Source organism: Pagrus pagrus, assembly GCF_965226575.1.
Source record: "Pagrus pagrus genome assembly, chromosome: 1".
Classification (NCBI taxonomy): Eukaryota; Metazoa; Chordata; class Actinopteri; order Spariformes; family Sparidae; genus Pagrus; species Pagrus pagrus.
In genome coordinates this window covers 35,002,992-35,028,590 of record NC_140185.1, presented here as the reverse complement: position 1 = coordinate 35,028,590, position 25,599 = coordinate 35,002,992, and the positions used below count along the sequence as shown (strand labels likewise).

The following is a 25,599-nucleotide window of genomic DNA, read 5'->3' as shown; positions in this document are numbered from 1 at the left end:
CTCGTCACCAGCGTGGCTGCAAAGTCCTAAAAGAGACGAGATCGAGAGCAGAGCGACATCTTTTTGTTTTGTGAACTAAAACTTGAAATTACTGTTCTCGACAATTAATCTGGATTGTGAGAATTTTTTACCAAAACTGACATCATCTTTTTTTTTTAACACTCAAAAAGCAAAAGACATTTTAACAATTATGAGTCTGAAAACAGAAAACTGCATTTAATCATTTATTGTTTCATTGGCATTAAGTTTAGAAGATGAGAAGCTTTGAAACCAGAAAACCATCTAAAATCGATCAACTATTTTGATAATCAATTAGTCGTCATTTTATTGAGCAGATCAGTTTCTCAGTTGTGAACTTTTGCCTCTTTACTCTGTTTTATATTATAAATTAAATCCGTTAGACTCAGGGAACTTTTCATGATGGGTGGTTTGTTTTTTTCACACAAAATAATCAACGAGATTAATGTTAGTGGTGAAAATAAGACTTAGTTGAAGTCCTACAATGACGTATTGGTCAATTAACTCATCATTTCAGCAACTAAATTGATTCTCACTCTGCATATAGATTAATTTTCCGCCCAGATGTACCTGAGCCGGGCAGCTGATCTCTGAAGGTGAGAAAGACGATTAAAGTCCATCGGGGAAATCAACATCCAGCCGTCTCACTGGCCGAGACAAGGCGACCGACTCTCTTGTGTAATTAAAAATGTAATTGTCAGAAGGTCGCACTGGATCTACCTCTCTCTGTCGATCATTCACACCGTTATTTACAACAAAAAAACCTGAGCGAGTGGGATTAAGTTGCCAAGGCAACGTGTCCTCTGATCCAGCCCTGCAGTGCTGCGAGGACGCTGGAGTTTCTCCATCCCCTCGAACAAGCTCCTGTGTGTTTCTACTTTATTTGTCCTGATGTCGGAGAAACTGATACGCGTCACGGACTGTGATTAAATCCCACTTGTTCTGCTTCGGTTCTGCACGTCTCTGTTAGGATTACGGCTATTTTTAGTGCTATGTAAATCGACATCAGAGGGAAAAGACGTGCGGTGGCGGAGCTTCTGTACTCGAAGCCTCGGCGGGATGTAGGTTCATTCCACCTCCTTCTCTGCGCTTCTCATCCAGGAAAAAACGCCTCGAGACTTTCACAGTGTCAGCACATTCGTAAGCTCCAACAGAAGTTAAGTTTTTCTACCCACGATGTGTGACTAAGTGTGGATTAGGGAAGCCTCCCCTCTCCTGCCAAGACGTGGCCCTCCTCAAAAGTGTTACAGTGAGAGTTGTACCCAGTCCAGACCAGTTTATAAAAGATGATCTGAACACGAATCAATAACTAACTTATATTTATGATCAAATGTTTGTTTAAAAACAGCAAAACATGGTGGAGTGAAGGTGATGAGATGTGGAGGAACATTTTGTTGCTGTCTTATGTGGTCGTGTCCTTAAAGTTGTATGTTTTTGGCTTGTTTATACGCTGCATGCTTTTAATTTATACACAAATGGTTCGACGACATCACCGTGAGAGAGTGAGAGTGAATGGGTAAGAGTTAATCATTTGTAATTCCTTCAATTATTTGTGATGTTTTGTTTGTTTTCATGTGTTTGTGTCTGTTTTAAGTGTTCACTGTAAATAAAACAATAAAAGAGCGAGAACAAAAAAAAAGAAAGACACGACTCAGCGCTGTAATTAAACTAAATTTTAACAATTGTCAGTTCTATTGTACAATATTGAACAGGAGTCACAAAAGTGCACAAGAGGCGTTGGTTCAAAAGGAAGGATCGTACGTCGTGTTATCCAGGTTCAGGTGCCTTATGAACAGAGAGAGAAGCAAAGAAAAGTCCCTTCATAGAAATCTCCGTCTTCCAAACAAAATGAAAAAATATAAACTCATAACATCGTAGTATCACCCAGTAAATATGCCACCACAACATGAGCCGTCCGTGTTTCATCCTGCAAACAAAACCTCTGAACAAATTTGGTATATTTTATATATTATTGTACATCTACAGAGACAGCAGGTTAAGGATCGAGTTAACTTTGTTCTATGTTCGAGAAAACACAAGTTGCAGAGAGGCACCAAAATAAATAAACATGTCAAACAAAAACCAAAGAATCTGACGGGGTTCGGCTGTGAAAAGGCCCATGCCATCTAAATGTTGACAGTGAAGTACACTTTCACATTATTCACCCATCGAGCAGCACCAAGTCCCCCTCACCCAACAATAACCACCACCATAACAAAAACCAGTGTGTCGGAAGCACATCGACGGCCTCGGAGACGCTGCACGTCTTTGTTCTGCAAACGGACGACGATACTATTGCACACACAGAATCCTTTAACACTACACTACACTACACTCATGGCTAAATGGAGTTCCTATTATTATTATTTATTGTTATTATTTTTGGATGTTTCTTAAGTTATTTTTGTGCAAACGCCTGTTCTGTCCTTTAACCACGTTAAAGGGGAAGTCTGGTGTTTTTAAACCCTTTAATTAACTTGTTTCGGTGTGAAAATGATTCATACGTGTTTGTTAAAGCAACTTATTTTATGTTAAAGGTCATATTAGTAACATTTTTATGTAGACAAATCATTTTTTGAAGATAATACATCGACAGCTTGTAGAAAAGTTTCTATTTTCCTTAAAAACATTATTTTGATCGTGAGTCGTGGGTCCAAAATGACAGTTTGTGAGCTGCCAGCTGAGGCGATCTACTCGACGTATGAATCATTTACACCAGAGTTTGTTAATACACTAAACTACGGTTTTAAAATACCGTACTTCCCCTTTAACCTCCTCAGGATGCCTCCGTATGTCTCTCATTTCATCAGTGAGGATGTTTCTCACAGAAAGTTATTATTATGGTGATGGTCATCACTCGGCCAGTTCTCCTTGCCAGGTGGATTTCGACTCACCTGGAGGCACTTTGTGTCGCGGCCGTGTGTCATACATGTGCATAAAATCTGATGAGTACAAACTGTCTTCTAACACACCTGAGATAGACGAGAGGCAACAGCGAGGACAGTCCGTAGAAAGACTTCGTCTCTAATTCTCCGAGGGGGCCACAAGGATTAACACCAATTATTACTTGAGTGATGCTGAACAGCATCGTCTGTGTGTGTTATTCATTTTTAGCCCTTTTGAGTCCCCTCTTCTACTCTAAACTCAGACTGCCTGTGAAGAAGCGCTGCAGCCTTCAGAGCAAAGACAGATGGACTGAATCTAAAACCCACCACCAGCTTTTTAAAGCCGCCCCCCCCCCCCACAGAAACGGGTAAGTAAGCTCAGAGTGTGACTCAAAATGCCAGCGTACAAAATGGAGCCATTTGGTGGAGCGCTGGCCTTCCTCCTGCCAGGCTCGCTCTCCCTCTCCAAAACAAATCTCTTTCTCACATGGTAGTGTTTATTAGAAGCCAAAGCTGATAGTGTCTGAGTGGACATCACCCCCGGGGGAGGAGGTGCCACATAGTTTCTGCCCTGAAGACATACTGTAGTGAATCCTTCGTACCTGACCTCTGACCCTTTCAACTCAGTGCCACTTCTCCCTCAGTTATCAACACCCAGCTTGGAGAGGCCCTGCCTGAACTCATGCAGCTCGTCTATCTTTCCATCCAGAATATCCATGAACTTCTTCAGCTCGCCCTTCATGTTGCCCTGCTTTTGTCGACTGTCGTCTATGTCGACCTGCAGACCTCCTATCCTCCCCTCCAGCTCGCCGTTCTTCGTCTCTGCAGCCTATTGGTGGATAAAAACAACAACAACAAAAAGTTGGTGGATACAGAGACATCAAATTCATTTCTTAAAAGAGACAAAATCAGAAATACATTTGTTTTGCTGAGTTTTGGGTGATGAAACCAAAGATTACAACCCAGAAAAAGACGCTTGGGGTGATGTTTTATTATTGTTTCAGTGCACTGATGTCATTTTGGACAACAAGGTTGTTGTTAAACTGTAAAATCTCCTGCCTCCGTTTGTTTGATGACCACGTTCGAGCGATCGCTGCAAAAAAAATGTTTGTATATCAGCCGATTTATCAATAATGATTTTTAATCCCTAGTATCGGTATCATCGTCAGCCCCGAAAATCGAGTATCTGTCGGGCTCCAATCAAAAAATAATCATGACCCGTTTACTCAAGATAATCCACAGACTGAGCAGCGTCGAAGGAAGCTGCATCTACTCATGGACAAGATGTTAACTCGCTAAAGGTACAGCTCAGCAGAGGAGGACGCCACTAATGTTGACATCCTGAGCTGTCATGAGCCTTTCAGCCATATATTCAAGAGAAGACAGACATCTCGGATATCTCGGCCAACATCTCCAAAACCCGCGACAAAACCGTCTAGATGGATAAACAGCACGACAGGTTAGAAGGAATGTATGTATTTTTTGATTTTGGGCTGAACTGTCCCTTTAAGAGAGGTGTCACAGCTGATGAAGCAGCACAGGTGCGTCCTTTTCACTTAATCTTGAATGCCAAACCAAAAGGCCGAGCGTCTCGCAGCTACAGTCGAAACATGAGATAAAAGCAGTTAACTGGCCTTTTCATTTGCAAAAAGCTTCATCAGGGCTGAAAACTGGACTTTACAAACAGGAAACGTACAGTTTCTTCCTGTGGGAGGATTAAGGAGTCTGTCAGACAAGCAGGCGACAGCAGTGACACATTAATGCCGTGGATACCATTGAAGGGAGGGGTTTAAAATAGGAGTGCTAAAAGGGTGTTGCGCCTGCATGACTGTATCCTCCAGCTGACTCCTGAAACCTGATCTCCATGTGGGGTGTCGCCTTTAAATAGAGGGGAGCCATTAACACAAACACAGAGGCAGAATAAATGGATTGGGTTTTTTTTTTAAAATCAGCCGCAGCTGGAAAAAGTCGTTTTCGACAGAACGGGCCGAGGTTGAGTTTTTCATTTTGGGGCCTCGTGGATCGACCGAGGTATTCGAGACATCCCATTGTCTGCGACTCTCCTCAGTTTGGATGGCTGCTCAGATAAAACTCCTGCTTCAGCCGGTTCTGTTGTCACTGTCATTCATCCAGCTGGCTGTTGCAGAAACAAAAACCAGGCAGTCGAGCTTTGTGAGCACAAGAACTTCAGGCATGCCACTGTTGGTTTTACTCCCCTCGGCCCGGCTGGAGAGGCAGCACATGCATGACAGCCTGGATGACAAAAAGCCACCCTGAGTCAGCCTGAACGGGGCGTGATGAGCGTCACTACCGATGCCGCTCATGTCAGACTTGGCACTCCCGACGTGTACAGTCATTCTCCAAAGCCTGGCACTTCTGGTTCTACAGAGAGTCTGATATTACTCAATGAGGGATCAGCCTTGAACAACAGGTGCTCTCTGGTACAAAGAGACAGGTGTGAATCAGTGTTGCTTTTAAAAAAACAGCAGATTCTCACGCCCAACTCAACCTCACGGACACAGAAACACAGAAATGTTATAAGACTCAAAAACAACGGTGGATGTTTTTGTAGAGAGCACAACTGATCAGATCTGCACCGTGAGGAAGCTAATGAGCCGTGACAGAGATGCATTATCTCTGTTCCTCAGATGAGGAGAAAGGAAGGAAACCTTTTCAAAGAGGCAATAATCCACTCAGAGTTGTACCAGGGACGGACCTTTATTAATAGATACAGTAACCACAGTGTGCGTTAGCGAGACACGTGACAGGAGTGTTGTGTCACCAGCCCTCGGGCACAGCGATGAGCAGCAACGCTCGTTCTTTACCTTCGACTGAAAGCGCTGCTCACGCCTCAGAGGCTGCTTCACCTCGCTGCGACAGACATCGTGTCCTCACGTGCGAGCTGTACCGACTCTCCGCTTTTATACTCCGAGGTAAATCACACCCGGGAGAAATGTTCGGTTTGTGAGGGTTTCTGAGTGCTTTAAAAAAACATACCTGCAGTTTTGTGGTGATGCTCTCGCACTCTGCCATGAGCTGAGGGATTATCTCCGCCTGCTTCCTCAGGTTCTCCAGCTCCTGAGAAAAAAAATACAAGAATCACAAAACAGTTAAGGAAAGAAAATCTCCAATGAAATGTACATCCAGATAATAGAGATATAACATGTTAGATAGCGAGCTTGAGCTTGAAAATTTAGTCATTATCTCCTCACAGACATGCTGATGGAAAGTCAGGTGAAGGTTCATAGTCCACAAAACATTTCTGGAGCTTCACAGTAAAACAGCAGCGTTCTGCTAAACAACTAAAGTAGCTGGGGATGGTCAATAAAATGTAATAGTCTCCAGAAGCCCTGAGATTGCTAATTAATTTGAAAAGATGTTATTTACACCCTCGACACCATTCGAGCTCGTTCACCCAGACCGGGTGCACGCTAACGCTTGTAGCTCAGCAGCTACAGTGAAGATTTTAGCTGAAAAAAAGGGTTTAAAAAAACATCTTTTCAAGTCACTTTAGGGCTTCTGGAGACTTGGATTATCCCAAACGAACTGTATGAAGCAATTTTATTTTGTTGTTTGTTTGTTTACTTCAGTTGTTTAGCAGGATGCTACAACGCCGTTTTGCTGTAAAGCTCCAGAGATGTTTTGTGAGCTACGACTTTCCATCATCTTCATCGGTCCGAGTGAGAATGAGTGTTCAAGTGTTCAACAAATACGTTGTGGTGTCATGAGGGACTATTTCTCGACCAGAGCAGTGATTTCCTAGATGTGGATTCACGTGTTTTCCTAAATAAAATACAAAAACAGACAAAATACGGATTAAAATCAGAAACTGTCTGATTAACGAGGACGTAAAGAAGAGTATGGATCACAGGCTTTATGTCTGCGGATTGACAGTTTGATACTCGGTGCTACAGTTTAGTGTGCAACTAAATTAATTTCATTGCAGATCATTTTCTTTATTAATCCATCAGCTTTTACTTTTTCTTAAATGTCAGAAAATGTCCAAGACGACGTCATTAAATGTCTCGTTTTGTCCACAACCCAGAAACATTCAGTTTACTGTCAGAGAGCAAAGAAACCAAAAATCTTCTCACTCAAGAAGCTGAAATCAGATTCTGAATCACAGAATCGACTTAATCGCCGATTAATTTAACACTCGACAAAAACAGCAAACGCTTGATTGTTGCAGCTCTACGAAAGCTCGACACGCAGTCATGAGTCATGTTTTTAAGATGTCGCAGTTAATCGTCTGCTATAAATACACAAACTATAATCAACACGAAGCAGGTGAGGAAAACACGGAGCCTACAGAGACCTGACGTCAAGATGAAGACAGAAAACAACATCACCGACAGGAACGATTACAGTTTGTTTGCTTCTTAATTAAGAATCTATTATCACTCTGAAAACTTCTTCCCTCTGCTGCTTTGAGACACACACACACACTCACACACACACACACACTAACACACAGCATCCGTTATCGCCTGCAGCACCTCCACGCCGAGCAGTAATTGGCCGGCTCTTTGTAGTCACCTGCAGCAGCTTTGCTCTGTGAGTTCGCGGCCGGGCAGCGCTGAGGTCAACTCCACAGTGAACGCTTCATAATTCACAGGCACGTTTTGTTTTTCTTGTTGTTTTTTTGTTTAATTGGAGTGTGTGAGTTTCTAGAAGGCGGTGAGTCACTGGGCGGACGAGCCTCAGAGGGCCGTCTGCTGTATCAGAGCTCTGCAGACATCGAGACCTCCTCCTGCACGAACCCTTCGGTCGGTGCTGCAGCGAGATGACGACGCTGAAGCCTCCAGAGGACACGCGCTTCTTCGCTTATAATCTTTTCAAAAAATCAGCTCCGGCTCTTTGAACTGCTTCCTTCCTGTTGTTGTGTAAGACACACCGCTCTGGAAGATTTATACGCTCTATAAATACTCAGGTGCTAAACTAGAATATCCCAGACGCAGTTTACCTCGGGGGAATTTAAGAGGGTCTTTACGCAGAGCAGCTATAAATGTCTTTACTTTGCAGCACGTTAACGAGCAGCTTTAAGATCAAACTTAACGACAATAACAGCGAATTAATCGACAACATATTTGAGGATTAGTTAAAGTTGTTTATCCAGACGAAGTATCAAATGTTGGCTCAAATATCTTTCAGTTCTGATGTCTTCAGACTAAATAAGTAAGATTAACAGGAGAGCTTCACGTGATGGTTCGAGTTCTCAAATGTGAAAATTTGAATGAAAAGCTGGACAAAACATTTGATGACGTCACTTTAAGCTTGAGGAACTGATTTTTTTTCTAGTGTTTTAATGATGAAACCATAAAATGAAAAAATATTCTGCAGATTAACGGATGATGTCCTGATGAAGACGTCGGCTCAGGTTTCTTTTCTCAGAACTTAAAGAGGCTGTGTGGACCTTCTGTGTTGTGTTGGAGGCCGGTCGTTAGTTTATGTTAGCGGACTCCATTTCTCAGCTAACGTTAGCTACAGTTGCTTCTCTGTTAACGTGCACAAAGTCGCATCCTCTGGACTGTCGTGGAAACTCCGACCCGAGTCCTTCACAAAGAAATCCACAGTCCAGCAGCAATTAACAAAGGCTCGTGGAGGAAAGTCTCGTTTTTCATGTCAGGTTACGATCTGCTCACGTACGTTAATACAAAAATGATTAATGCTTGTAAGTTGCTACTAATCGTTACATAGAGCCGCTCTCGAGCTCCTTCAAGGAACTGATGCTGTGGACAAAAAGTGATGAAGGTTAAACAAGTCAAACCGTAACACCAGACTACAGAGCAGCTTCTGTCCTCAGCCTCCACCATGAAATAAGAGTCATGTATGTCGTGATCACGAGATAACGAGATCATCTTGAGATAACGAACTTTGTTTTCACAGTTATTATTGTCTGTTATTGTTATTTACATCATCATCTCGAGATAACAGCTGTTGTTTTCACGAGATGACGAGATCATTTTGTCAAGATGTCCAGATGACGAACTTTGTTTTCCTGAGACGACGAGTTATTTAAGTCATTATCATCAGATAGTAGCTGAGGCTTTGTAAGGAACCGCTGAAGTGCCCCCGACTGACAACATTACATTCATTGTTTTCTATTCAATTAAAAACTAATTTAGATTAAAAGCATAAAAGCACAAAACAAATGCAGAGAAAGGATTACCTGCCTGCACAAGTCATCCATCAGCTGCCACTGCTTTAATGTGATCTTGAATTAATTATGTCGTTATTTTGGGGAAACAAAGTTCGCTGTTGTGACAGAAATAACTCGTGAGCTCAAGCAAACAAATACAATTTAACTGGTTATGACCATATTACGATGTTAACGAAGGAGATAATATGTTTGACCCGTGTCAGTTTGGGTTTGTTTCCTCTTGTAGAAACTGAATCTGTTCTGTTTATCTTTCCCTTTGCTTCCCTTTCACAACGTTACTGTAGAAAAAGGCAGCGAGGCCGTCAGATATTTCCTGAAGTCACTCCTTAATCATTTGTCTGCACGCAGAATTGGTGTTTAACCAGCGACGAGCAAAGGTCAAAAGACTGCGTGGCTCGTCCTCATCAGAAATAACAACACCATTAGGCCCCGCTGAGCCCACAGTCAGCTAGTTTGGATTATGGATGAGTGATGCAGGAGACATAAGGCGAGGCCGCTAATGGTATTTGTGCCAAAAATCCCTGCTGCTCTGACCAGAGACAAAGTCAGTGGATGGATTTATATTCCCCCGGTCTGACCGCTTTCACAGCAGACTTCATCTGCACCAGAACAGGACAAATTACTGAGTAATTTAAACAAAATAAGCAGCACAGGAAGTCTAAAAACAGGAAATTGAAGGGGGAGAAACAACAATGGGCAGTGTGAAGGTCTGGGTTTAGCCGAGCAAGCGAAAAATAAAAAATTTATCCATACAAAACCCAAGAACCCACAACAAAACTGTCACTTCCACAGAGGTATAATCACCTCCTGAGGGAGAGGAGTGCTACTGTGTGAGAACAAGAGGCGAGAGAAGAGCCGGCGTGCAGAGAAAAGACTGAAATTAAGATCGAGGCAGATCCGTCACTTCAGGAGAGGACGGAGAGCGTCGGGCCCGATTTCTTTGATGTAGAAATGATGACAGGAACCGAGTGAACCGCAAACTCTCACAGTAAAACACCACCTGTGTCAGAAACGAGATGAGCTCTCGACATCGGCCTCGTCGTCTCAAGACAAACGTCTCACCTGCTCTTTGTCCCGCAGCTCGGCCTCCAGCTCCTGCACTCGGACACTCAGCTGGGCGTTTTTCTGCTTCTCCTGATCGGCTTCTTTACACTGAGCCTCCAGCTCCGCGATCTGCACAGAGGGCGAAGACAACAGAAAGGAGGGTTATGAAAAATGTCAATTACTCACTCAAACCTTACATGTAAGTAGGGTTGTCATGATTCTCTAAATCACTGATTCAGTTTTCAATTTAAACTTTTTTTTCCTAAATAAAAAATACTTTAACGATCAGAAATGAAAGATCATTTTAGATAGATTGATTAAGAAGGCTGTGACACCGCTACATATAAGACAATAAAGACTTGAGTCTTTGTATTTGTGGAAAATGTTTTGTGAAAACTGACACTAACACTACAGCTGACAATCAGGACCTTTGACACGGAGTCTGTTTTTGTCATCTGATATTGCCGCACAGTTAAAAATAAATACAACAACATGTTGCGTCATCAAGTTTACAAAACGACTCGGGAGCTTTCGTCCGTCAGCAGATTTTCTGTTGTTTAGAGGGTTGTTTGACTGTTCAGAGCCACCGTAGTGTGACAAAACAGTGTGATCAAGTGTGATTAACAGAAATCTGTCAAGATCACGGTCAAAGACAACGGCCCATGATCTTTTATCAGCAGGTGAAACTTTCTTTGCTCTCGTTTTCAGGAGTGGATGGATCCAGTTTTTTAAATTTAACTTTTTCAGGAAGTGAAAGAAACACAAGCTCGTCGTAATAAATACAAAAATAAAACGCGCCGGACTCACAGTGCACGGGTTTTTATCAGGTGACGGGTTTAAAAAAAAACACAAAACAGACTTGATGGGTAAATGCCTTCAGAAAAACTTGCAGGTTGTTAGAGAACGTATGATTGCAACAGCAGCCCAGCTGCAGTAACAGCCCACATTGATTATGAAACTAAAATGCGTCTATTTTTAGTGGACGCTGGTGCAGCGAACACAGGAGCTAATAACATGTACAGTGCTCTGCTCGCTGAGAAACTGGAGATCCCGTCTGTAAGGATTTAACTAACACATTACCCGAAACCATGAATGTGTTCGTTCAGAGGCGGAGTGGTGCTCTTTTGTTCCTTTTATAAAAGAGCAAACATGTTTTTTTAACCAGTCACCTTTTCCGCCAGCAGGATAATTAATGGCTTTTTGTACATTTTTAAACTTGAGTGCGTGGCTGTTTTTTTACCTTTTCCCTGAGCGTGTCACTCTCTTCCTTGCAGGCACTAAGTTGCTTCTTCCAGCTCTCTACATTAGCTGAGGACTCCTGCAGTGCGTCCACCAGCCTGGCATTATTTTCTCTTAAAGTCTGCAGCTCTGTTTCCCACTTCTTGGCGTTGGTGTTGCTGTCAGAGAGAAACGAGAGAGAGAGAGAGAGAGAGAGATCCAGGAGAAGAGATATTAATGGGAAGGAAAATTTTAGACAGGTTAGTGTTGAAATGCCGAGGGCTCCTGCCCACTGACATGACACATAATGCATCAAAATCCTTCCAGTCATGACTATTTAATTAGCTGTGATGTGCATCGCGCTGTCAGGAGATATTTAGCCCATTAAAGAAAAGAAATAAGTGGGAAAAGTCTAACGAGCTGCAGCCGTGACACACACCACCTCACAGTTTGGCATCTTCTCAGTGTTTGTCATCGTCTTATCAATAAGGTTGGAGAGGTTGTGAGGTATATTTAGTATGCATGGCTGTTCCCTCCTGTATGCATGGCCGGGCCGAAGTGTGCTGCTCTCCATCAAATGTGGACAGACTTGCACCGCAGCATTCTGCAGTCCTCGGCTGTTTCACTGCCGTGACACACTTCCCGAAAAAACAAAATCCCAGAGCCTCGTGAAGGCACGAAGAAAAGAGCCGGCAGAGACGAGAACGATGGTGGAGCCGACTGCGTTTCACAGCCACGAGCTGGAGGACGTGTAACCATACGTGTCAGCTCGACGCACCGCTAAGAAACAGATATCTTCTCTGTGGTTGCGATGTTTAGTCAGTGTTGAGTCAAGTTTTATTTTACAGGTTGGTAGTTTCCGGAAAGTTCCCCTCTGATGTGATAATTATAAGTTTGATACAGTTTAGTTAGATGTCCAGAGGAGTTTCTGTAATTGAACTGGTCGATGTAAACCAAAGTAAATATTCTTCAGAGCTCAGATGTAAACACTTTACACTTTATTTGTATCCTGAGGTGGAGAAAGATTATTAGATTTAAATAATTTATACAATATCCAACATTTTAGTCAAGAAAACTTCCAACTAGAAAAGTGATTACGCAGGAGAGGCAGCGTTACAGACCGAGAGCTCCTCGTAGCATAAAACACTAAACCTCATAAAGAGATGAACGTCAACACTTCAGGGTCGTGCTGTAGCGCTCCGGATCGGTCCTGGTCTGAAGGTCTTGTCTCGGTCTCACACAAAGAGGACTCTGGGTTTTATTTCAAGACCACGAAAGTCACCTAGAAATCCTGACGCTTGCACAAAACAAAATATTGTGTTTGGTGGATGTTCCTCAGGGTTCGTTTGTTTCTATGAGCAACAACTACAAACTAACTACACACATACACTGTGTGCAGTTTGTAAAGCGGAGATACGTCACGCTACATTTTGCAGTATATCAATCAATGGCACTTCCCTGCAGTTTTACATGCTGTGTACTCCTGATAATTAGTGCCCAATCACACTGGCCTGTGCAAGAATCTTCTCAGGAATATACGATTACACATCAGTGACTTTCGAGGGAAATGAGTCGACCTGTATAATGAAGTGTTACCACTCGTGCAGATGTTCATTATTCTTCATTGTTTTCAGAGGAGGTTCTGCTAATTAGTCCTTTCTTCACCTCAGCTTCTTTCATCCCATCTGGATCAAACATGTCGTTTTTGTTGCTGCCCAGGACGAAGTCTAGCTAAAAAAGGTCCTCGCTGTAGTTTTAGTCGACTCTGACGCCCTGAGGTCATTTTAATCCCATCTGGAACCACATCTGGTGCTTCATTCAATTATAGGATTTAGAAACTCACTCGCACGTCTGGATTATAAAGGCCAGTTAAACAAAAAGGTGGAGTGGAGCAGCGTCACTCTTCAGATCAGATGGGATGATTTCTGAGCTGTTTGAGGACGTGATATCGCCCCGGCAGCAGAAAAGTGAGGCTGGAGTGGACTGGACTCGTACTGCACTTTCACGTCAGCTTCTTGTTAATGACTGTGTGGATGAACGCTGGGAAATAAGCAGGTTTTTTTAAGTGTAGCGTATTTGATTCTGACCGAGCGTTGTGATTGGATAGGAGTCACACGGCGAGTCTGCACCGGCACAGTGCAGCGTCGGTGCACGACTCCTTTAACAGCCACGATTAGTTCAGATTCAAATAACCAGAAGATGTTTACACTGTTCACACGTCATCACCAGCTGCAGACTGCTTTATGTGAATTGTAATTTTTGTGCAAAAAATAGGTGAAGAGAAAACAGCTGGGCTTAGAAACAGTGTGTTTATGTGTCTTGATCACAGTTGCTGATGTTTAACTGTTGAATAAAATAGATTAATATAAAAAGAAGGCTGATAGATCACGTGTTGTTATGTTGGTAATAGCTCGTATCTAGCAAATCTGTAACGGAGATGAAATCCAGCATCACTCTGCTCACTCTTGCTTCTCTTGTATCCAGGCAACACAGTTAGACTTTTACAGCTGCAAAACATTTCACAGTTTTGCAACTTCTACAAGACGGAAACATTAAGTTTCGAAATAATCGTTAAAATGTGAACGTGTCTAAAACTTACATATCGCCGTAGGCCTACTGTGTCACTAATAAAACTCACCAAAACTATAACGGTTCATCTTCCCACTGGTGAAAAAAATATCTGCTGGTTTTCAGTTTAAATAAATGCTTAATCCACCGCAAGAGAAGCGAGAAGGACGATTGGAAGGAAGCCGCAGGGTGCAGAGAGATTATTTTCACACCACACGGTGGATTAAGGATTTATTTTGACCAAATCACGAGTTAGTGAGTGTTGGAACGACAAGGATGGTTCTTGTGAGTTTTGTTTTTCTGTTGAGTTTGAATGAGGTTTTATACGATACAAATCAAAGGTACGTTTCATTAAAGAGGTTTTTGAAGTTTGCGTGAAATGAAACCTCACCTCTGCTCCACGGCACTCTTCAGACGTTCGTTCTCGCTCTTCAGCACTGCAGCTTCTGGACCGACGTGAGAGATCTTCTCGTCGTCTGTTCCATTAATGCTGGACGCCTGGTTGGCGGAGGGCGTCTCACGTCCAGACTCCTGGTCCTGGTCCTGGTGGTGGTGGACGGGGGGGAGCAGAGGGAGAGAGACGTGTTATGTTGTTTCAGGGCAGGTTTTGATTCGGTCAAAGCTCTCTAATAAAAAGGTCTGATGGGTTAAAATGTGTCTCATAAATCAGCTCCGACTGTGAGGGGAGAAAAAAAGGCCCCTGGGCTCCTTTTGGGTGAAGCACTGTAAACACCTCGGACACGTCAGCTGTGACAGCGGCAGGGTGAGAAAAGCTGTTGCCAGTGTTCATCATGTCATATGGCCCAGCAGCTTCGCGTGTCTCAGAGTTGAGTCCGATTCCTGCCATCTGGAGTCGGTGCAGGCACAGAGCGAGGTTGGCAGCCGGTGACCAGGCGGTAACGCTCGATCTACCTCAACATCTACAGCACCTCCGATCAATTCTGTTTATTCCCCATTTTTCAACAAATGACTTTACGTTTCCTCACACCAGTCTTTTTATATTTGAAAAGCAAGTATCTGTAATCCGTTATTGTAAGATACTCTGATGCATTTGTGCCTGTTACACTGCTACATGAATGATTTCACAAGCTTCATATGAATATTTGAACTATTTGACGTCAGAAGCCGTCTCTGAACACAGGATCTGCACCCTTTGGTTCTGAAACGTTCCCATTTATATCATTTTCTCTGGAGTGCCACTCGTTTTCTTTCTGCAGAGGCCGACAGCGACTGTAGAGGAGGCCATTAGACGGCGGCGGTGTTGTACTGAATGAGACCGTCAGACAGCAGAGAGAGAACATTTACCTGTGAGTGATTACTCAGCGTCTCCACCTTCTCTTGAGACTTGTCCCTCGCGAGCTTGGCTGCATCTTTTACCTCCTGGAACTTCTCAGCGAACTGAAAACATGAGAGAGATGTTGAGGAAAAGCTGTGATGATTCATGACAATACAAGCCGAAATGTCATAACGCAGCGAAGCTCCTTTTTAAAAACGCTTTGGGAGGTAATGGAGCCAATTATCTAGTGATAGTGAGGATTTAAGAGCCAGATATTCTCTTAAATCCTTCTCCGATTGCTTCATTTCCCCCTCAGATCTTCAAATCACACTCAGTTTTAAGACAGATACATTTTCCTCTGAGCTTTTCGTGACGTCACGTGACGCTGCAGAGATGTTTCCGCTCACCTTGGCCAGCTGCTGCTCCGAAGAGAAGCCCAGTCCGAACACGGTGTTGGCCCTGCTGTCGGCCCACTGACCGAACTTCTGCGACGTCTTGGTGAACGTCATGTTGGGTGTGATGGTGCTGTTGATGATCACCTGTTAACACAAAAACAACAATCATTACTTTCCCCCGCCGTGTTGGAGATCACACTGCTGAATCAATACAGATGTGGAGACTTCCAGCGTAGTTCTGCTGCTCGGTTTGGAAAGCCGAGACTCACGGCTGCATTCACATGATGAATAGTCCCTTTTGATTTAACAGAGGACAATCCTCTATTGTTACTCTGTTCATACCAGAGTTAATCTCTGACGCCCGGCCCATGTCTCACACCGTGCCCACACTGACCAGTTTGATTACATTCGGCATATTTATTATGTTTTTTTCTGAGGATGATTCACTTCATCAAAAAGAGTCAGATTCATGTCGGAGCCTCCACGGCACAACACAAAGCAATCTTTAATAACTACTAAACGAGTAATTACTCTGTATCCTCTATAGGAGGGAAACACATTTATACATTAGAAAGAAATTAAATGAAACGTGAGCAGATTGTGAAATGTTAGTGTCAGGCTGGCTGTGATGGTTTTTGTTGTTTTGTGTAAAAGTAAAAAGTCTCCCTCTGAAGGACATTTGTGGTCAAAGCTAACTGAAGCTCACGTCATATTAATATAATTCAAAGACTGTTAAAGTTAAAGGTAGAGTCAGTAGGATTTGTCCCAGCTGTTCCTGAACGCACCACAAAAGATAGTTGATTGTTGAGTCTCATTCCCAGGACGTCAAATAGCCACATTTTGGGCTGGTAAAACATCCCGAGCACGACAAAGTGAGAAAATAAGAAACTCTCTGCAGATACGAGACACTGACGTCTCCGTCTTTTTATGTTGCTTCATCTCGCTACGTCTGCCGTGCGTGATGTGCTCTGATAGGTCGACATCGGTCTTGTGATGTTGGGAAGGCGGCGTGCGATGACGACAAATAAAAATAATCCATAATCCCCCTCAAATGCATCAAACTAAAGTAACGAGCCTGTTATATTTGTAGTACACACACCTGAAACAGCTACTTGAGTACAGCAACAAAGTATTTGTACTTCGTTTCTTCCCTGTTATGATTGATTGAGACAATGTTTGAATAAAGACATATATATTTAGACGTAGAGGAAAAATGTTCGTCTTGGTTTCACACTTACGAATAAAGATTTGCTCACCCAAAACGTTTAAAGAATTAAAACACCGACTCAACCAGACACACACTCTGTATTATGTGACTGCTGACCCACTAACCTCTAAGTGGTCAAATTACAATATCCATATTTGCAACAGTCACCTGTTGTGGCTCTGCAGTAAATCAGCTGCCAGAAAACATCTGCTGCAGTCTAAAATTGTAACCGGTGACGGTGGAAACCAACAGATGCTTCAAAAACCAGACGGTGCTGCACTGATCTGTGTGTTTACTGCGTCGCTGTACGAGCGCGTCTCATCCTGTATGAACGGTAAACACAAGCAGCAGCTTTCATTTACAAGTCTGCATGTACACAAACCCGGTCTACCCACCGCCAAGATATAAGAGAACTTATAAAAAACACAGCACATGCAAATTACCCCGACAATTAAGGAACAATAGCAGACAGTTTAATCACAGTGCAGCCCTTGTTTCATAGCAACATGGCTCTGAACACAGGATCCGAGAATTCAAACTGCTGACAGACTCGTGTCCTTTTCTACGCCCCCACCGTCTCCCTCTCCATCTTTTTCAGTGGCTGAGGTGTTAAAGCACTTTACTCTGCATCATTACTGGACACACAGACACCTAAAAAGCAGAGTGAGCGAGCAGAATGAGCGCATTAGACTGTGATCAATACCCTCTTAGACGTTTGTGTCCCCATTCAGAGCACCGCTAATGGCTCCTAAAGACAGAGATCGCCACACATACACAAAAAAAAGACCTTTATCATGTTGAAAACCTCCGATTCAGGCTGCGTTCCTGCAGCTAAGACGGAGAGTAGCAATTTTACCGAGGTGCCGGCGATCTGATTTTAAAATGAACAGTCTCTTTCAGCGGCTTCATCAAAACAAATGTTACCCAATTTCCTCGGCAGAGGAGCCGGGACAAAAAGTCTGAACAACACACGCGCGTCTCATCTGAAGCAGCCGAGTGAATATTTAACAGAGCTCACAGAGAAGTGTTAAGATAAGATGAAACTTTAATGATCATTGTGGAGAAACTGGGCCGCTGCTGCAGGATGAGGCAAACGCAAAAAGGTAAACAGATGGTGAACAGACGTAATCAACTGTTCAAACACTCAAACTCGAATATATGAATCAAAATAAATTGTTTCCCGTTACTGATCACACACGAATTATCAGAGTACCTTGTGTCGTTAATCAGCCAGAGTCCAAATTGACATTGTACCTCTTTAAAAACAGACAAATTCAAGCCGACACTGAGCTGAGGTAGTTTACCTGCACGTTACTGCTCTGCTGGGCCTGAGTTGCTTCATTTTAAGACGGAAAAATCTAATTTCTTTATGAATTTTCAGCGACACACAACAAGAAAATAAAAAAATAGAACAAACACAAAATGTACACTTTGGTCAGCTGATACTGAATGAAACCAAATATAAAATTCACACAATAGACCACTAAAGGTGCACAAATAAGCACATGTAATTACAAAACACTTAATCAAATCAGTCACTCAGCAGCAACACCGGCCCCTCAACATGTGCGTAAGAAGGAGTGTCCTTGATTTATGAGAAGTGAGCGTGCGGTGGACTTCCACCTCAGTAAAATCAGACGTCTGCAAGGTCTGCGAGTCTGCCCTATAGAGGAGAGGCCCGTTTATAATGCAGTGAGTGCTGGTGGTTCAGATTTAGTCATGATACAAACTGAAAGTAAACATCTGCAACCAACAGGTGAGGAACAAAGAGCAGGACCAGAACCTGCAGAAAACTAATGTGTCAAAATGAAACAGGTGAAAATGAGAGTAGATAGGTGGAGAGGATCAGAGTAAAGCTGCAGCAGGTAACTGAACCTGCCGCCTCCGTCTTCAGAATAATGAAACCTAAAGCCTGTATCAGTGTCCCGCTCCGAACCAGAGACATTATGGAGAGAGACGGGCCATTTAATGCATTTTGAATAGGAAAGGTTGTGTGACTCATATCCCGCCGAAAAAGATATCAGCCAATCACTTGCGAGATTCAACAGCTTCAGTAGATTCGGTGCGGCTCAGACAGACTTCTGATAAGCATGGAAGAGGAGAGTATCGAGCTAACGCACCGGGTTACAGAGAAAGGTGAGGTTATTCAAAGATTTGACATTAAACTAACGTCACATCGTGGCGTCCTGTGTTGAGCTGTAAAAGAAGTTGGTGTCGTGAAAGTATAACCCGTGGGAAAATGGGGCTTATACTTGGGACAGTCACCGATTCACTCTCCCCGTTCATTTTGATCTCGTTAGTCCAAAACAACTGCAAGATGGCTGCCGCGTGGCAAGACTCGCCCGCAAGGACCGTGTCTGAACACCTGAAGCTCACTGAAAAGCTCAAACGTTAGCACTCACAACTGGACTGGGCTGGATGATAATGACAATAATAATCAATAATCATGATCGACTTTAAAGAGGAATTGTAATCTGTTATTGCAACATAAGAAAACCATGTAGCCAGAGGGTGTACACATAGTTAATGCTCCTCTCATCGGCCTGACTGTTCATTTTGGTCTGATATTTTGCTCTAAGGAGCTCTGCGTAGCTCCGAAGAAGAAATTCAAACTCAGAATTTTAATATTTACAATATTAATGAGGTAATAACACAAACTCTGAAATATTCATTTTTTCCGTAGGTGAGTAAACAAACTGTTGTCAGAGGTAAATAAGGTCCCGGAACACTGTTTGAAGCTAGAAAGGTGGCAGGGTCCGCCACATAAGTAAGACAGTGTGTGACAGAAAGTGTGTTGTCCTTAAATGTCAGATTGTTTACTCAGTCATGAAAACAGAGTTTGTTTATCGAGTTTGTTTAAGCATAAAATGTTTATTTATTTTTAAAATCAGTCAATGAAGATTTTTCTCTTCTGATTAAAATTTCTTCCCTAAAATTACAGAGTGCTCCTTTAAAGCCTTCATCAGCTGATACCGATGACATGCTGATATCATCGTACATCCCGAAAAAATACTTAATAATACAGTTTTTGCAGTTGTAAGGATTCGCCACCCTTCTTTGTCTTTTAGGATTATGAATGAAATATCTTTCAGTTTTGTTTTGGTTTTTTTAAAACTATTTTTTGTCATTTGAATGACTGAACGATTTAAGTTATTTCATTATTTTAAGTAATTTTGAATATTTTTGCCTTGTCACGATTAATACTGCTCATATACTGAAAAAGAAAAACTACTTTGAGAGACTGTTTTCAGCTACACTGCTCAGCCTGATGCATAACGACTTTGAACAGGTTATTGATCCTGTACGATGGTCATCAAAAGATAAAAAGATAAAGACACCCGATGTGGAAACCCAACTAATGATCTCTGTGCTACAGTCACAGGATGACCTGGTTGGCCCACATCTTCGCGGGCCCTGTGACTGTATGCTGGCACGTATGAGCGTGCGTCTGAGTGGGAGGGTGTGACGGAGGGAGGGAGGGAGGGCGGAGTGACGCTGGCAGCTGTGCCGGTGGAGAGCCGGGCTGAGGATCAAGTGGCACAGGAGGCGCGGAGCGAAGCTCGGCGGGCCAATGGCCTGAGGGTCAGGCAGAAACTCAGAGACAGCCGGGAGGTTGTTGGAAAAAATCTTCCTCGGCTGATTATGTGTCTGCAGAGCGCGCAGAATCTGCAGCGTCAGTAAAGCAGCAGGAGATGTAGAACATGGGAGAGGGGAGCATCGGTGGGGAAAGAGCTGTGATCAGTTGTCAGGAACCAAACGTCATAGCTGCGTGGGAGCTTTTTTAGGGAGATGAAAATTCAAATGTCTGGGTTATCTATGAGCCAAAACCCTCGACTCACATGTGACTTCATTCAACATACCGTACAGGGTTGAAACATGATACTCTGATTCATTTCGAGAAGATAAATGGGTCGACAGTACTTCACTTGCTCTTTACATTCCAGCTCCTCACTCATCTACTGCCGTCCGCACTCGCAGACTTCAGTGAGGTCCAGCTGAGCCGAGTTTTGGAAGGATATACATCAAAAGTAATGCTGACAAATGGGCAGCGAAGGACGGTCATGATGATGATGAACGAGAGGATCTGGCAGCCGCGTTGGGACTGAAACGCAGCCAGAGAAAGACGAGATGATGGTCGCCGTGTCCTCTCGTCAGAGCAGGCAGCGAAAAGGAAAAAAAAAAACTGGGATTGCTCATCAAGCAGAGGTGTGATGAGGACGAGGAAATGTTAAATATTTTCTGTGTGTCTGCCAACCACTCTGATGACCTGATGCACATTATCCCACCATATATTAAGAACTGATAAAAAACACAGTGTTCCCTGGTGGCAGTGACGCAGGGTTGGTTTCCTGACGGAGGAGGGGGTTAGCTGAGCTGGAGTCGGGGCTAAACTGAGGGCAGGTTTTCTGCATTTCCGCACAAACTTCACAAAAGATCTACGAATCATACTGTGACTGAGCTGGCCCTTGTCCTTTATATAATCATAAAAGGCTGACTAATATAAAATTCAGAAGTATTAACTCTGTATTATTTAGGCTCTGATCTTACATAACATTAGATATCGTCACGCGGATCGTTGGCGCTGCGGCTCAGGACTGAAACCAGATCGTCCACTGATCCCTGGGCTGGTGGTTCGAGCCACTGCTGCTGCCATCGGTGTGGGACTGTGTTTGTGTGTGTCTGTGAGCAATTACAATTAAAGTCCTGAACACGTCTTTCTTAGTGTTTTTTGGATGTTCAGGACACAATTTCAACCCAATCCAGTGAAAAATGAAAGACTGCTGAGGCTGAGAATACGCACACACAGAGACATTTAGTTCAGAGGGCCAAACTTGAAAAAGTATTTGGAGCACAGCTATAGGATTTTGCAAGTTTCAGTGTGTATTATTTTTCGAGAAAACCCATGAAACGAACCAGGAAAAGTTCTGGAGTTTGGGTGAGTTGGCATGAAATGACCCACAAGCGAATGCGCAGCCGATGGAAACACGAGCATTGTCCAGAACAGCAGGTCCGGCGACCGTATCGCAGCCGTAACTCAATGCCGAAGCAATCTGGGGGTAAGTCTTTACAGTCAGCTGATGCAGCAGCCTTTGGATTGGAAGAAGTTAGTCCTTGATATGCTGCACAACACTGAACTTGCTGATGTTGGAGACCAACACTGGTGTGTGCATCATGATCCTTATGGAGGATTGCTTGACGACTTGTATGCAGGAGTTTGATTTAAACTCCAACTTCAAAGTGGGCGGCGAGTACTGGATTCTGAAACATGTCACCTTCATGTCCAATGCTACCAACGCAGAGAAACTCTGTTGGTTGTATTACGGTAGTTACAAATAGAAGATCTGGCAAACGTACCCGTCAGAAACAGATTTAACAAGCTCACTAGCATAATTGAGGAGACAGAAAGGTGTCTTTAAGCTCACCGGCTCTCAGCACATGAGTAAAAATGTTAATTTTGGACACCAACTTGGCGAGAAATGGTAAGAAATTAGGGGGAAAAAATAGGTTAAAGAGAGACAGCAGGATGTAGGAGAGAAAAACATGAGCAAAGAAAATATTCCAACCCAGAGAGGAGCAGAAAGTTTTGTTTTTTCCCACGTTGGCTCAGGAAGTTATCACACTTGGAATAATTCATAAAGTACTGCAAGCAAACCCTTCACAGTGTTGTCATAGCTGTTGGTACATCGCTGGATGAGATGCAGGAGGAGCGAAGAGTCAAAAGTGCTGATACGCTCCTCGACTTGCCGTATCATCCTCAGCGAGTTGCCGTGCCATCACGGATGGACGAATATAAAGTGACGGTCTGTCATAGTTACTGTGTGCAGCAGCACAGACTATTCTTCCGGACAAGACCTGTCTCCCTCGCAGCTAGTGTACAAACCAGAAACTATATTTAACATTTATTTGATATGACTCAACGTTTCGTCGCTCACGGTTACTTTGCTCATGCCGGAGTCACTTCGCCTCATTTAAATTAACTGGAAAAGAGGAGGATAGAACTGAAATCAGCTGGAGTCATCTTTATTCATACCGAGATAACATTTTATTTCATAAATCGTCACAGCTCACTTATAGCCGCTGCCTGCAGACATTTTATGACACATACCGCTCTGTTACTCAAGGTTACAGCAGAGCGGAGAGACGGGAAGGCACAAAGGATGACAGGAGTGGGAGAGCAGAGAGGACTCCTGGCCTTCAGGACATACAGAACATACAGATGCATCCAGCCAGAGTCGTACAAAGAAAACATTATTTTATAAAAAGGGATCTGAAAGATAAATATGCAAGTAGTATTGTCAGCGCCGTAGTGCTGCTTGATGACATAACAGATTAGAGTCTTGCTTCTCTGGTTTGGAGCTGTGGGAAGAGAGCTATTTTGAAGGTAATGGAGCTTGACTCAACAATGCTGCGCAGGAATAGAGAAATAATACGTTTTAAATTGTGTTCAAGATGTTTATTTACTTAAACTCTGACTGAAAAGCCTCAAGTTGTGCATGAAAATGTGTTCCTGATCTAAAAATCACGTCGGAAGCTCTTTTTATTTTGAGTCAGATGGTGCAAAACACCTCTATACTGAATATTTGAGCGTGTTTTCATCTTATCTTTTCATAAAAATCCCCAAATGAAAAATTTCCCCTGTAGTATCCAACATGGTATCGAAAAACTTTTTTCAAAGTTAGTTAGTTAACACTACCAGCTGGTTAGCATGCCAACTTCAGTAGACATCTCTGCAACACAGTCCAAAGATGTCTTTGACACGACGTCACACTCTAATGTTAAACTCAGGACACAGCTCCTGCTCACTGCTCACCTCACCTGCATCGCCCATATCTTACAAACTGCCCCTTTAAACAGAAAATGTTTGCTATGCTAAATCTACATTCAGATGCATCTATGTTGAGCTTCTGTGAGACCGACCCCTCAGCTGTGGGTTCGGTCATCCCGACAATGAAAGCTCAACAGGCCCTTCACTCCCAAACAGAGAAACGAAACGTTACCACCGACCATGAGGACATGAACAGACCCGAACTACCGTCGACCTGTTCGCCTCTGCAGGTAATCCGTGTGATTTAAGATGGTGCGAAAGGTGATTGCCTCGGCGGTGTCAGCCGAGGGGAGAAACCGCTGTCATAACCCTCCTCCAGTTTTCACACGTCGAAGACTCTGATCGCCATGGAAACACATAATCTACTCTTTTAGATGGCAGGAGAAGGTGTGAATATGGGATACAGGCACGCTCATGTGGTGCCTTATCACATGCATGATTTAATCTGCACACCTTAATGACGAAAATGAAGCACTTTGTGAAACGAGTCTGTCGTTTTCACTACTGAGACTGTTCACATACAGATCAGGTCAGAAGAAAAACATCGAATCAGTTAAAAAAAAAAATCTGTCTACAGTAGTTTGACTGGACAAACAGCTGATCCACTGGCACCACCAGCTAGAAGCTCCATCCTCACGTCCTTAAAGTACGATGACTGTTGCCATCTGTTGACGACAGCCAATTACAGATAATTGAGTATAATTGAGTTTAATTGCCACTCGACAGGTATGCAGCTCTTGGCTGCTCTGGTTAATTTGTTTAAATGGATGTTTGCTGATGTTCAGACTTTGATTTCGACTTTAATGTTATTGCTCTGCTCTCACCTGAGCGGTTAACAAATGTTTGTAAGACTTTCATAAACTCGTATATTAAAAAAGGTGCTTGATGTAGTTTTTAGGGGGAGAAATTTTAAATCTTCATTGACCAAAAGGTTAGTGTTCCCAACCAGAGTAGAAGAAGGCTGGACTGCTGGCGTCAGTGTTTTATTCTGAAAATTCACCGGATGTTTTGATGCTTCGGTGTCTGACTTCCTGTCTGCTCTGTGCTGAATTGATGCCGTGGTGGATCAGACACGGACCAAACACGGATCTGGTGGAATGTGGGAGTAAGTGTCATAGCCTACGTACCAAAGCGACACTCTGACAAAATGTGTCATATGATGTTCACCTAACATGTTTGTGACTTGACTTTCATATCGGTGGACACAGGTGAGAGGGCAGCCCAGCCGGTGACTGCTGCTCGACATGCTCAACATGTATTTTAACCAAAAACTTGATCTTTTCCGAACTTTTAACAAGTGTTTTCTGTGCCTAAACTTAACGAGAGCACAAACACGGCGCTGTCACAACACAAAGATATGTTCAGCTCCATTAAAACAGCTGACCGGTTGATGTGTGTGCGTATTCTCATCTTGTTACAGTGCGATGTTCTGATTTCCTCACATCAGAAGCACAAAACTCTCAGACGATCTGTTGTTGGACTGACGCTGATCAACGAGCTGCTCACATTAAGACGCATCATCGTTCCTTTTGTTCAGTTGCTGCTTTAAGTGCTCTCCCTCAGTCTGCGCCGTCTCTCATGAGTGCAGTAATGTTTCCCCGTCATCTCCTTTCTGAATTGATTACATACCTTGGTTCCGTCCACGCTGATGATGCGGTAGCTGTTACGCGTGCTGTCGTAAAAGTAGGAGACGGTGACGGCCTGTTTGCTGGCAGGGACCCAGTTCTTCTTGGTGGTCGGGTCGATCTGGAAGACGTGGGCCCTGGTGGTGTAGATCGGCTGCTCCCTGGAGAGCAGAGGACAATATGAGACACGGATCGCTGCAGGTAAGGACACACTATATGTAACAGCGGATCAGTTACACACAGTTTCCATGTGTGTGTGTTGTGTTCTCTGCAGAGACTCTGCTACGTCTCAAGAGAAGCAGAGTCCTGAGAGTCGGGCTGGTGATAATGTAACACAAACCTCTAAATCCTTACAGCAACCCAAAGCTATTAGCACA

The 25,599-nt window shown here is 43.4% G+C and overlaps 1 protein-coding gene across 2 annotated transcripts in view; it reads right to left on the bottom strand.

Annotated features, from left to right (window-relative positions):
• Positions 1-1,676: 1,676 nt before the first annotated feature.
• Positions 1,677-25,599, bottom strand: part of homer2 (homer scaffold protein 2) — a 37,968-nt gene continuing 14,045 nt past the window's right edge. For both annotated transcript variants that reach the window (XM_084354272.1, XM_084354271.1), the window contains exons 2-9: positions 25,227-25,383; positions 15,577-15,708; positions 15,199-15,291; positions 14,285-14,436; positions 11,348-11,504; positions 10,126-10,236; positions 5,901-5,981; positions 1,677-3,732 (exon numbers count right to left, since the gene is read on the bottom strand). In XM_084354272.1, the coding sequence (XP_084210398.1) occupies positions 3,544-3,732; positions 5,901-5,981; positions 10,126-10,236; positions 11,348-11,504; positions 14,285-14,436; positions 15,199-15,291; positions 15,577-15,708; positions 25,227-25,383 (1,072 nt within the window). In that variant the 3' untranslated portion in view covers positions 1,677-3,543. The remainder of the gene's footprint in view (positions 3,733-5,900; positions 5,982-10,125; positions 10,237-11,347; positions 11,505-14,284; positions 14,437-15,198; positions 15,292-15,576; positions 15,709-25,226; positions 25,384-25,599) is intronic.